The sequence below is a fragment of the Xyrauchen texanus genome, chromosome 49 (assembly GCF_025860055.1).
Source record: "Xyrauchen texanus isolate HMW12.3.18 chromosome 49, RBS_HiC_50CHRs, whole genome shotgun sequence".
Lineage (NCBI taxonomy): Eukaryota > Metazoa > Chordata > Actinopteri > Cypriniformes > Catostomidae > Xyrauchen > Xyrauchen texanus.
This window is the reverse complement of record NC_068324.1, coordinates 26,415,707-26,429,875: the sequence shown is the minus strand read 5'-3', so window position 1 is coordinate 26,429,875 and position 14,169 is coordinate 26,415,707. Positions and strand designations below refer to the sequence as shown.

General features: G+C 38.8%; 1 protein-coding gene and 1 long non-coding RNA gene across 2 annotated transcripts; one reads left to right on the top strand and one right to left on the bottom strand.

Moving 5' to 3' along the window:
- The first annotated feature begins 2,930 nt into the window (after positions 1–2,930).
- On the top strand, positions 2,931–3,391 carry LOC127640091 (uncharacterized). Its single transcript, XR_007970055.1, has 3 exons — positions 2,931–3,169; positions 3,242–3,295; positions 3,374–3,391. It is a non-coding gene; the product is annotated as an uncharacterized LOC127640091 (long non-coding RNA).
- A 607-nt stretch (positions 3,392–3,998) lies between these two features.
- On the bottom strand, positions 3,999–6,232 carry LOC127640497 (putative nuclease HARBI1). Its single transcript, XM_052123098.1, has 4 exons — positions 5,800–6,232; positions 5,518–5,633; positions 4,455–4,566; positions 3,999–4,372 (listed from the first exon to the last, which is right to left on the bottom strand). Exons 1-4 carry the CDS (start codon positions 6,230–6,232, stop codon positions 3,999–4,001), a joined length of 1,035 nt encoding a protein of 344 aa, XP_051979058.1.
- Between the last annotated feature and the right edge of the window lie 7,937 nt (positions 6,233–14,169).

Genomic DNA, 14,169 nt, shown 5'->3' with positions numbered 1-14,169 from the left:
AAAATGACAGAAGTCGGTCAGGAAGCGGCGTGGCTGTGTCGGTGTGGTGGAAAGTTTAGAAAGCGGAGGTAGATTTGGCGGATTATTATTAGCAATTAGCTACGGATCACCGAAATAGCGAAGTATGTCATGGTAGGATGTAACTAGAAAAAGGAACCTCCGATTTGGAGGTGGCGACATGGCCAAAAAAGTGAAGGTTACAAAGACAAGTGTGAGGAAGTAGGATGAACAAACTGAATGTAAAGTGATGATAACGTTTTAAAAGAGGGGGCATTTTCACCTACTTAAACTGCTGAAAGCTATTGTGAGAGAAATGGTCAAAATCAAGTTCACTAAATATTTAAGTAACGGGAGGCTTTTGGTTTTTGCTAAAGATCAAATGCAAAGAGATATATTTTTCAGAGCGAAAACACGGAATGGAGAAAGGATCAGTGCTCATATCCAAGGGAATGCAGCAAAGCTTAGAGGTGTTAGGCCTATTTATGATGTACCTTTGGCAATGAAGATGGATAAGATAATAAAGGAATCGAAAGGCGGAGTAAAAGCTACACGACCCCCCCACCTGTCCCTGGGCACCAGTTCCGACCCGAAAGCGGATCGTCATGGCCCTGTTCAAGCTGGCAACCTGCACCAAGTTGTGGCGGAAACTTTCTGTCTCAGTAAAAGGACCATCATTCGATGTGTATATGAGGTGTGCACAGCTATTAAAAAAAATAAATAAATGATGCGGTGTAATATCAGGGTTTAGGCCTACAGATGATACATTCTTGATATTCAAATATTTTGAACAATCATCTAATCAAAAGCATCGCCATCACAACTGCATTATGTCCCTCATATTTCTTCAGCAACTTTTAATGACCAACTGAACTTGATTATGATTCAAATTTATTTTAGCTTCAAAATGCAAATTTATATTATCTGAAGAAGCAGTAAATGCAGTAAAAGCAGTAAAAAAAAATAATTAAACGTTTTAAAATGTTCAAAAGCATTGGAAAAAGAGTTCTGATAGTTTATAGTCTTGAAAAAAGTGAAGAATATTCTGAGAACATCATTCAGCCAACTTGTCTACAGAACAGGGTAAATCTAATTTAAGTTTGAGAAAAGAAAAGCCATATAAAGGTCTAAAAATAATGTTTTTCGTTTGGTAATTAATTTAATTTAATACAGGGGATTTTGCTGGCATTTTTTCAAAAGTAGACTAAACAATAATTTAATAGAATTGGGCTGTAAGTGTTGGCTAAAGCACGCTGAAGCTTTTCACCTAGTATTGTGTATTTATTCTTAATTTAAAACATCTTTATGCACAAAAATTATATGTTTTTTTGTACTGTTGGCTAACTCCGTAACTACCGTCTATTATTTTGAATGGTGTGGAAAAGAAACTTTAATAAATAAATGGATGGATACTGCGATTAAATTAATCACAAACAGTGGCCATTAATTTGTTCAACGTTGATGCAAGTGGTTAGAGACATTCCTATATTTTATACTTTTGCTTGATATTTACAATTGGCTTTCAATACTATTATGATTAATACAGGCTAACGATTTGGGCAAACTCTTTCACGTGAAACTACTTTTTTGCGTTAATGCCAATTTTATCTACAAAAAGTGTTTCCAAACCATTTTTTTTTTTTACATTTGTTGCATCGACATAGAGTTTATGCACTTGAGTTAAACGGAAAAATATTATGACGACATTTGTGACATTTTAGCGATAATGTGCGTTTCCATCAGTTTTATTTTGATGCGGTAAAACATTTTTTGCTAAAAATCCTTGGATGAAAACGTAGTTTATGATGGACTGTCTCCAGGCGACGAGCTTCCTCATGGTTTTTCGTATCTTCCAGAAGCTTAATTGCTAATGGGCAAGAGTTCAAGAAGGTTGTAGCTGATCTGAAAGTTATACCTGATGTTATTTGTTTACAAGATAGCCTACATGATTAAGACCACACTTGAAATTTGTCATACCAGGTTACAGCTCTATTAGGTGTGACAGAATTGGGAAAACAAGGTGTAGGATGTGTAACATTTATTAAGGATACTCTAGCATGTAGAAGAGTAAATTTTCCAAATGAGTATAGTAATAGAAATATGTAGTCCCAGAGGAGATATCAAATTAGTCAATTTTTACAATCCTTGCAAGAAGCTGTCAATGCAAATTTTTCATTTGAAAGTGTTTACAGAAGAGACATAAGTAGTTATAACCTATTCTATGTGTCAAAATGTAAAATGTATCATAAAATGTATGACATGTCATGTTTATGATTTAAGTGTGAACCCAGGGGCTTGTACCATGATGGTAGTTGAACAAACTCGGGGTTACAGGATTGGTTTTGAGTCGACAAAACCAAACCGATGTAATCAGGCTTTATTGGTACCATGACGCAGCTCATCAACTTTCTCTGTCAACTCAGGCTTTGATCCTTAAGCTATGATTACTCCACACGCGCATGCACATAAAAGAGTGACGTCGACACTGAACAACCAATCGCGTTCGATATGGATAGAGCGAGAGCTATATATTTTTCCGCGCAGGAGCAAGAGATTATTATTCAGAAATATGAAGAATATAGGAGTGTTTTTCAAGCACGCAGTAACACTGTATCTGCTGCCAAAGCAAGAGAACAATCTTGGAGGAAGATTGCTGATTGCGTTAATGCGTAGGCAAAGTTAAACAATTAATGTAAATTTATGTAGGATAATCATATTAAAAATGTATTAAATGCTAAAATTAAAATGTGTATTCGTGCTGATATATACATGCATACATAAGTGTGTGTGTGTGTGTAGATGTATGTAAAGTGTGAATGTATAGGCTATTACATCCTAAGAAAGATTGATATTCATTGATTTTTAGATGCAACCCCAACTCCAAACGTTCTTGGCAGCAGATCAAAACAAAATATAAAAATATAATTCAAAGTGGTGAGTATTTACCAAAACCTTTTATTACTTTTGTGAACATTTAATCACAAACACTTGTTTGCAGCAAACAGATAAAAGTGTGACATAAGGAAAACTGGGGGAGGGCCACCTCCTCCAGAATACACTGTGGCGGAGGAGTTGGCACTGAGTAACAACAAGGGGCGGCCGATTATGGATGGGATTGCAAGTGCTGTACAGTCTGACCCTGGTGCTGGCTCCTCTAAGCAAGTGACACTGGGTATGTGTGTGCAATGCATTACTAATGTTTTTAAAAAAAAGTTAAATATGGCTGACTCTATGTTCTGCACAGTAGAGGGAAATACAGTGTCCCTGTTGAAGCCAGCACACAGTCTCCTGCACAGAGGTCAGTACACCTGACAGAACACAATGAACATAACCTGCTTTATAACAATTTTGATTTAAATTGGCCTTCAATTTATAGGGTGAACCAAATGATGAAGACACTCTGTCGGTGTCTTCAGAGACAGTTGCTGAGGTGAATGCACTGGGCTTTTTATTATAGCACACATTTGAATGTCATAATTAAATGACTGGCTCTTACACATCTCTTTTATTGTAGGATTTTTCACAACCTGCCCCAGAAACTGAAGCCTCTACCTCAATGGGCTTCAGAAGGAATGTGAACAAGGTAATGCTTTAAACCCTTAATTACAGTCAGTCCTATGTTTGTAGAAAGTCATGGCACTTTTTGTGATTTGATCAACCTCCAGAAAACGTGTAATGATTGTTTGTGGTGGAATTGTTTCAGGTGGAAACAGACTCAGTCAGGGCCCTTTACAAAAGGAGTCTAGAACTAGACTGTTCACTGAAGGAGCTGGACTGTGAGCTGAGGAGGCTCCAAATTACAAAAATTAAATTGGAGATCAAACAGCTGGAAAAAACAGATCTCAGTATGTGAACTTTTCTTTTTTTTTTTTTTTTAACCAAGTTACCCTGTATGAACACTATGAATGTTTATTAATGTCATTTTTCTTTCTCTCTTTCCTCCCTAGCCACATGACCAATAAAACAGTTTGAGACCTATAAGCAGTGTCAGTGTGCTTTTATTAAGTAAAATATTGTGTTGTGATTGCATCTCTGACAGCTGCGCCAGCTGGGTGGTCACTTGTGATGGGGTCAATTTCATCAGGGAGAAGCTGGTTTTGTGGTGGTACTCGCTCCTTTCTGATAGTGGCTATATTGTGCAGAATGGCACATGCAGCCACTATCTGTGATGCCCGCTCTGGTGACACTCTTAAACGCCTAAGGCAGTTGAAACGTGCCTTTAGGATGCCAAAGGTCATCTCGATCTTGACCCTGGTTTTACTGAGGGCCACATCGAAGCGGTTTTGTGGCCCTGTCTGAGGGTCAGGATAGGGGGTTAGCAAAAACCTCTGGCATGCATAACCTCGATCTCCTACCAACAGGCCATCAAAAAGCCCTGTCATAGAACAGAAAAGGGAAAAAATGTGTAAGCTTTTCAAATTAAAACTTTAAAGTGTACTGTACCAATTTTAACTTGCCTTCCTCAAAGCGCTGACACAAAATAGACTCACGGAAAATTCGTGAGTCATGCACTGAGCCAGGCCATTTGGCATCCAAACTTGTGATCATGCATTCATGATCACAAGTCATCTGCAGATGAAATGTACAGTAAATAATTGTCCTATTGTCGTGGAATATCGCGATGAATCTCTCTAAGTTGTAAGAAAACTCTCGGAGTCTTGAGTTCCAGATGCCAAAATTGTAGTTTATTGAACACCAACAAACATGAGACCGGCCAGCTGTCCGTTCTGACCCATTATCCTAAGTTCTCAGTTATATACCTTTTTGTTATCTTGTTGCCCATTATCTGACCAATGGGATTATTACCCTTGTCTCTTTCTCTCACCACCAATATGTTTTATTTCCTTCGTTAATTAAATATTGGTGGAAAATCCCCCACCTGTCTATTTTTTAAAAAACATACATCAGCTGGTAATTGGTAATTTGAACATATGTCATAGTTCATGGTAAGAACACTTCAACCTAGAAACATTTGTGTAAGAGACAAACAGCGTTGTCCTCACCATATACCTTTTACTTTTCACCCACATTTCAGCAAACCATTATAATGAGGCGGCCTTGTTTGTTCCTTCGCATTATCATTTGATTAATGAAAGAAAATACAAGCTCCAAAGATATTTAACTCATTAAGGCAAAACACCATGCCAGAGACATAACATATCAGAGATATCTAAGAAATACATCAAGGGTATATGTCAGAATGCTGCTAATTAACAGAAATGCATGCTGTTTTTGAAGGTTTTTAAAGGGGTTTTAAGGTATACACCTGTTATTCAAGGATATCAACCATTCTCTGTGTTCTCTGCAGCATCAACACTTTTAGTAACCTCACTAAAATGCTCTCTCCTGGGTCACAGAAAGGCCTGGAAACTCATATAAGTATTTTGATATATAAAAACATACTGAAAATATATAAAAACATACTAGAATATTGAAAAATATACTATATACTATCTGTTAGTTACTTATTTAAAGATTGATCTCAATGCAAATAAAAATAACTTCACATTTTTCAAATACCTGAACATTAAGGCTGTGAAAGGACTTTCTGTTCACATAATCTGCCTCATGTTCTCCTAGAGCTGTGGAGATTGCAACATGTGTGCAGTCTATTGCTCCTATGACTCTAGGGAATCCTATCATAGGAATTAAAAATATATATTTAAAATCATTCTTAACAGCTACTGTAGACTATTGCATTATATATTTCTAAGTATGAAATGTGCTTTTTTGCAGAAGAAAAAAAACGAACGTGAAAGGTTAAATTTGTTCATATGAAGTCACCCAATCAAGATATCTTGCCGGCAATTTTATAAAATCCCTCTTTTATGGACATGGTCGATAAATGTCCAGGGAACACAATGAAGCTATTTATGTACCCCTGCAGAGCGAGGACCACCTTGCGAATGGTCCGACAGACCGTGTTTTTCCCTAGATTCTCTGCATCACCGACCGCATACAAGTATGTACCACTTGCCAAAAACGCAACGCTAATACATACCATTTGCGGTACAGTAAGGGCATGGCTTCGACGAGTCACATTTGTTATGTGCGGCTCAAGAAGTTCACAAAGATAAGACATTCCTTCCGCGGAAAATCTGTATCTTTCATACAAGTAAGTATCGGGAAAGTCAAATGGATTTTGTCTGTCCCTAAAAACTCTTTCTCTACGAAGTGCTCGTCTAACAATTTGCGAGGAGATGTCCACAGGATTTGGGAGAAAAGGTGAAGCCATTGCAGCAGAGAACAGACGCTGGGAATTAGTTGCGTCACCTATATGTTTCTTTGCTCACAGCTGATTGGTCAAACTTCAGTCTGAGATCTTGAATCCAGAACATAACCTGCCCCGGAGCAGGTTAGCCGTGCAGCGTAAGATACCATGGCAACGAACACCGATTAAAGCCGAGCTACTTTCATAGTACCTAAAACCCAGGGTTGGCGGAAGCTAAACTGGAACATAGCTGTCTAGCCACCTAAACCGGCTTCATGGTACAGGCCCCTGCTTTTCACAGTTTATCCCCCATGTGGTGTTTAAAAACATCAGTCACACCGGTCAGTATCAAACCATACAGTTGTGTTAGCGTCTGTGAGGTATAAGTTGATCTTCGTTCTCAAATTACTTTTTTCGGCAAGTTTTGTTATTTTGAAACGTACTTCAAGAGAAGATGGTCGTCTATCTTAAAAGTAAGTATGTTTTTATAATCTTGTATTATTATTATTAAGAACATTTATTTATGAGTCATGGCTGGACCTCTAAAACTCCAGGTGCTGTGGATGATGTAACTTTTCCGACATTGTTGAGGAAATTCAATTCATGAACCATGCGAGTGGTATGTATACCTAAATATACAACAGTTAGTTCCGGTCCTCAAATCTGATTGGATGAGAGACGTTCTATTCAGCACTCTGACACTTCACTGTGTGTATCACTCCGCTTGTGTTCATGCCGTTCTAAACTAACGTGTAAGAGCAGTGCAGATCTGTTAGGAGTTACTGTCTTTATTTTTTAAATGACATATGTTAGCCAGCACGTGGTGGCAAAAGATCATTTTTGTGTGTAATATGAGCCAGTTGGTGATGTAAATTGAATCCATTAGTCATTGTTTACATAGAACAGCTCTCCGTGATCGCTCGTATTACCACTACATTACTTAAGCTAGGACATTGTTTTAAAAGGCTTTAAATGAACAATTTCAGGATTAAGGCTTATCACAGCTGAGAGACACACCAGACTGTTTGATTACAGAACTCGAGGTGCTTACCGAGTTTCCACATTGGATACACACTGTTTAAAATGGCGGAGGACATCGCTGATTCTATAGTGAATGACTCTTGAGTGGCTACCACGAAATAGGGAGAAATACCCCCGCTTGGACGCTATTTTTCCACTGAGAAAGCTTACCTTCAGAATGCTTACAGCATCTCTGCTTGGGAGTGGCAACAGGTGATCACACCAGCTCCGTCTCTCTCTCTCTCTCTCTCTCTCTCTCTCTCTCTCACACACACACGCACACACCCATCCTTGTTTATCCAATAACTTGTTAGAAACAGTAAGCTGTGATACTATTTCTGAAGTGAACGTTTTGAATTACTAATGTAGGCTTGGATGCATCATTTGTTTTGAACCAGCAACAGCAGATTCTGATCTGTCGCGTAAGAAAGTAGTTTCATGCACAAATGCGTTTTTATGAACATACTCGATTTTTCTCTTCTTTTTTTTATTTACTTGTTCATTGTTGTATATAAGCAATATCACACTCGCAATTATTCTATATGGCCCTACATCAGCACTGATGTAATTACCTACGGCACGAGGCCGCCGAATCACAGCAATGCTGATGTTGGGCCATATCGCACTCTTGCTTGTGTGATATTACTTAATTATATACGTTTTCATGGCTGCATATAGCATGTTGTGAATGTGTGGAATGATCATATTTTTTTATATTTACCAGCAGGTTTGAATCCGGAACATAGTTCAAAATCAGAGTGTGAGTCTCTGCGAATCAGGGCGAACATTCCACCGCTCAGTAAGTGTCTGAAATGCAGCATAATTTACATGATTTGTTGGTTTTGTTTAAAACATTCTTTATGTGTGTTTTGTTTTTTCCAGAAGTTTTATCAAACCTTGTAAAAAAGATTGCCGCATCTGGAAGCAAAAATCACACGGAGAGGGCTAGCGGCCATGGTGTTGCAACAAAGCCGAAAAGACTCAAACGTAAAGTGGTTACCGTCACCCAGGTGCATGCTCCGGTTGATGGGAATTTGCGAGATTATCCTAAACATTTACACCCTTTATCAAAACTGCCCTACGGCACACTCCGAAGACAGTTTAATGACAAGCTTGAAATTTTAGAGCGTGCATATGGGTGAAGTGATGTGGGAGTGTGTTTGGAATACTGCTAAACAGACTGATGTTGATGTAATTGCTTTTATGGCCGCTTACACACATTCTGAAAGATTTGTGGCAAGCTTATGTTTCCGCTCTGCCACACATGTGCGGAACAGCAGAATCAGACCAACCCGTGTAGACACACTGAGGATGAAAGGGCTATTTAAGGCTGCTGGGTCAGTATCGCGCTGTTAAATGTATGACATTTCCCTCAATGATCAGAAACCTTGTTTTGTGATTATGTTTATAAACTTTTACAGCGCAAACAAGAGGCCAGTGTATTCCACGCGCATGTTGTGACAGATGCAGACAAAGAATCTTACATTGACGATTACTTTGAGAAAGAGGGGTTTAAGCTGAATCTTGACAAGATAAGTCTTAACCCTGCACGCTGGTCTATTAATAAACTTCTGCTGAACTCAATTTGGGGTGGTTCTCTATGCGCAAAAATTTCCCGTGTACGGAACTACTTTCAGACCCTGAACAGTTTGCCCAACACATTTTTGCCGATGGTTATGACATTAAACACTTCTTGTTCGTGTCAGACACTTTTGTGCTAATTCAATGGTGTTACGCGGACGGGAATGGCGGTCAGACCAGTGACATTAATGTCTTTCTTGGTGCGTTTGTAGGGTGCACTGGTTGTTTAGATCAGATTTACTATCAGATATAAACTAATAATTAATGTTTATTAATTATCAATTAATAATTAAATTAAATAATATAATTTAACTAGTTAAATTCTATCCTCGGGGCACCACTCTTTGACAAGAGAAAAATGATAGTAAGTGACTGATCAATTCTCATAAAATTCTACCCTTAAGATTGAGTATTTTGATTAATAATCAAAATAAACAAAAAGGGAAGAAGCTACTCAAATTATTGCCATACGAATCCAACAGTAATCTGGTTACAGTTGGCTTCTAACAACAACAGTTTAACAATACTGAAGTAATACTGGAGTTCTTGACGTGGCAGAGGCTGGCTTCAACACAATATTCAAACAAACAACTAGGAGTACTTATTATAATATAACAATATTTATTATAATCAAACAGCAATGAACACTGCCAATACTAGATGAATATAACACAAAAACATAAAATGGAAATCCTAACTAAATTGTGGAGCTATATGCTAGTGTATGTATGTGTGTGTGTGTGTGTGTGTCTAGATTTGGTAACAAAGACACAAAATGGCGGACTAAACTCCACGTGTGGAACCAGTTTCAAAATGAAGGATTGTTTTCAACATTGAGAACTAGGTTCAAAATGGCAAACTGAATTCAAAATGGAAACTAGTTTCAAAATGGAGGATTAGATCGTAAAGGGCGGAGCCAACGATTATTTGAATGTGTAGGAAAGAAAGATGGCTGGATCAGATCCAGAGCAACCAAGTTAATACCATGTGTGGGTGATAATGAGCAGACACACAAAGGAACTGAACGAAACAGGTGTGAGAATTTAGAAACACCAGCCTGATTCGGACATAAACCGCGGTGCTGCTAGCTCCGTGAATTTCAGTGAGTGTGAGAGAGAGAGAGAACAAAAAGGGGTTCATGCAATTTAACAGAGGATACATGCTGGTAACAGAGCGATTGAATCATTAGTTCAGATCACTCAATAAAATAACAATTCAAAGCAACAAGTCAAAACAGCAATCAGCAATCGTAGTTAAACATACAAATGTAAACAAAACATCAAACATTCAGCAATCAAATATATATGATTTAGTTTTATAAGAAAAGTAACAGTTTCTAAATGAAATCTGCCCAGATATCAAGTCTTACTTGGAAATCCTGTGTGATTTCAGCAGGATTGTCCGTTTGAATTCCTGTTGCGTTGAGCGGTCAGGAGTAAATGATCTGGATTCGGTACTTTGTCTTACGCTCATCAGCAAGAAGACGCGTGCGTCTGCGTTATTTCTGGGATCCGGTGATGGAGAGAAATGCAGGGAGTTAGTCAACGTTGATAGAAAACGATTGAGAAGGGAAGCTGGTCGCCTTTTCCGTTTTCTAAAAACATTCACTTTTGTCTCGCAGTGAAAATGAAATGAACCGGTTGTAATAAGTATATTACATGACTGGAACAAAGCTGAGTTAATCTTACTCTACTGTGGCCAAAAGGTGAGTTTAGAAAAACGTGGTCTCTCTTTGTCCAGAAGGAGGGAAATTCCTTTGTGTGTAGATACAGTCTCTTTAGACCGCAGGCTGGAGCAGCTATAGTCAGAGAGAGCGAAATCAAATCTGTCCGCTGGTTTTGTTAAGAAGATGACGTCATCGGTCATAGGCCGCTTTTGACCAATGACATTTGAGGTCCATGGGTGGGACTTCCCATCCGGCTGTGAAGCATTCTGGGAAACCGAGTTCAATGTCTTAGCTTTGATCATAGAACAAAGCGCCATGCTGTGTCTGCTGCCATTTTGAGTGGGGCAAGGCCCTACACGTTTACAACTGCACATCCTACCTAACTAATACTTTTGTATTATTTAATATATTCTGAATTTCTCTGTAATCATTGTGATAGGGTATAAACCACCCAGAACAACCAGGTAGGACATTCACCTAGGACAGCCATGTAGGATTTGTATTTAATTAACTTTAATATAGGAGAAAACCACCCAGGAGAACCAGGTAGGACAGCCACTTAGGACAGCCGGGTAGGATTTGTATTTCATTAGCTTTAATATAGAAGAAAACCACCCAGGAGAACCAGGTAGGACAGCCACCTAGGACAACCGGGTAGGATTTGAATTTCATTTGACCAGGGTGTAGACTATACTGGAGCTTTAATATAGGGTAAACCACTCAGGACCACCAGTTAGGACAATCACCTAGGACAACCAGGTAGGAATAAAAGCCATATAAAGACTCTCAGTCACTGCTCAGTGCCTGTCATAGTAAGTTGTATGTATGTGACTAAATGGTAATATTGTCTTGCTATGAGACAAGCCCAGGGCCGTATCAAGACAGTGTGGTGCCCCTGGGCACTATACCTCAAAAGCCCCCCCCCCAATCAGACAAGACATAATCAAGGTGATTTCTCAAATGTAATTTCCTAACTTGTCCAACTACATACATGTAGGCATATGAGCAGTGAGCACTATATTCAAATGTCTCAATTTATTAATACTACCATTAAAACACATTTGATTTTTAATCAATGTAGATTGTGTAACTTAAAAATAAACAGATTTGTGTGTGTGTGTGTTTTGTTGGGTGACAGTTGTAGGTTACAGTTTGACAAGAGTTTAGAGTGTGACAAAAGCACTTTGTTGTGTTTTATTGCGAGTGTACACGAATATAAGTAAACACTTTGCAGTTTGAATGATGTCCTGTATGAACAAAATGACGGAGTATGTTTTTATGTTTGATCGCGCCCACGGCTCCCTCTCTCTCACGTCACACACACACACAGTTCGATCGCGACCACGGCTCTCTCTCTCTCTCACACGCACACACACAGTTCGATCGCGCCCGTGCCTCTCTCTCTCGCTCTCTCTCTCCACTGATCTATATAATGACATTCTATAATAGATCAGTGTCTCTCTCACACACACACAGTTCGATCGCGCACGCGCACACACACACACACACTCCAGCATTGCAATCTTGATCAGACTGTTCATTATGCGAAATAGAGCGATATGTATCGCTATTTAGTTTTATTTATTTTTATACCGTGTATTCTCCGTGTAAATTCGTGCACCGAGACGTGACGCCTGTACCGTTTCGGTTCAATACGAATAACTTACATGTACCGTCCCACCCCTAATATTTACCTTCATTAATGTCCTCTTCCTCACCTGAGTCTTCCTCACTCCTATCTCCCCAAGGACAAGGAGAATATCCTCATTCGCCTGGCGGTCATCGCCGACGCCCTGACTAACATTAGCAGCTGCTGCATCTCCCCCGCTAGCAGAGCCGGCGGTGTCAGACTTAGCGCTGCTGGTGTCTGCAATTCCAGTGTTCTCCCAAAAAACTAGTGATCTAACAAAAAAATTGTCGATCCCTGGAACATTTTTTATTGTAGCTAAACGTCTAGCGTCCTTCTCTTTCTTTAATCTTCTTTTGTGAAACCACTCAATTGCCGTCTGTCCATTTTGGATTTTGATTCATTTTCTGTAGCCGTTAAAAAAATGACACATTTGCGCGTACTTGTTGTGGACCAACTCAACTCTGACAGATTGGGGAGGGGGGGAGTGATAGTGGTCATGTAATCTTCATTTATTTATAATTTATTATTATTATTATTATTATTATTGTTAAATTAGTGTTCATAAACAAGTTATGTATGGTCTTTCAAGAATTTCAAGTTAATAATATAACAATTTACGAAAAATATTTTTAAAGCTTGTGTCATGTGGTGCCCCCCTAGTGGTTATGAATGGTTGGTGCCCCTGGGCACTGGCCCAAGTGCCCTTATGGATAATCCGGCTCTGGACAAGCCAAACCAGACAATATTATTTAACCCTACAATCGCTGACTGAGAATGGAGTTTTACTATAGGAGAAAACCACCCAGGACAACCAAGTAGGACAACCGGGTAGGAGAAAGAGAATTTAGAGTAATCAATAACTTAAAAATGTTATATTAAAAGAATGATCTGAAAGTAATTAGAGCTTTAATCTAAATTAGAGGTCAATTTAAAATTGGAGTCAGATTAATATAAAATTGAAATTAGATAAAATTAATAACTGAATCAATTTGTAAAGTGTAAATTAATAATAATTGCTTTAATTCAGCGCTCAGAAAAGACAGAACAACACAGAGACCTTCAAAGGGCAATTGGTTTTTGAGTGCCCTTTCTTTTTACACTTTCAATTATCACTGGCATGGCAAATGGATGGATGGACCTTGCTGGTATCATTTAATTCATTCTATAAACAAAATGATATAAGTAAACTCTTTATTTATCTGTTTACAGAGCCACTCCCAAAACCAATACAGAGCAGGTGGTGTAGCTGTAAATACCTATAGTACTGAGATCTGGGAATCCCACTCTCATGTAGGTCACAGAGTGTATTAACCCCCCTCCCAATCCAGTTTAACAGAGATGACGGGGTGTAATTTAACTTTTACGATTAGTTTGATAGACAGGCTGTGCAATGGCAAAATAGGGTCAAAAACTTCCTGTTCAACACACAACCAGGGAGGGGCTCGCTCAGGTGGAAGTGACCAGTGAGCTGATTGTCTGAGACCATATGCATAATAACCACCACTACAGGGTGTCTATATAGTTACTTGATCCATCCAATAAAAGTATTCCCGAACATGTATATTTCCAAAATCTTAAAATAATCCCATTCTACCATATCAAATACCTTTTTGGCATCAAGTGAGATGGCAACGTCTGATCATTCACCACTGACCACATGATATTGATGAAATGGCTAATGTTATCAGAAGAGCTGCGGCGCCGAATAAACCCCACCTGATCTGTATGTATAAGAGGTTTCATAACTTTACTTAATTGGTTAGCCAGAATTCTTGACAATATTTTTATGTCTAGCTGGATCAGGGAAATTGGACGGTAACTCTTACACTCACTTGGATCTTTGTCCTTTGTAAGAATCAGACTGATCCAGGCTTGTGTCATGGTTGGCGGAAGCTTTCCATTCTTTAATAATTCTGTATAAACTTCTAAAAGAAGTGGAGCCAATTCTTTAGCATAAGATCCAAAATATTCAGCGGCAAAACCATCTGGCCCGGAGCCTTGCCTGTAGGTAATGCCTCGGTTCACAGATCTCCTCCAAGGTTACCTCAAATCGAGATAATTTTT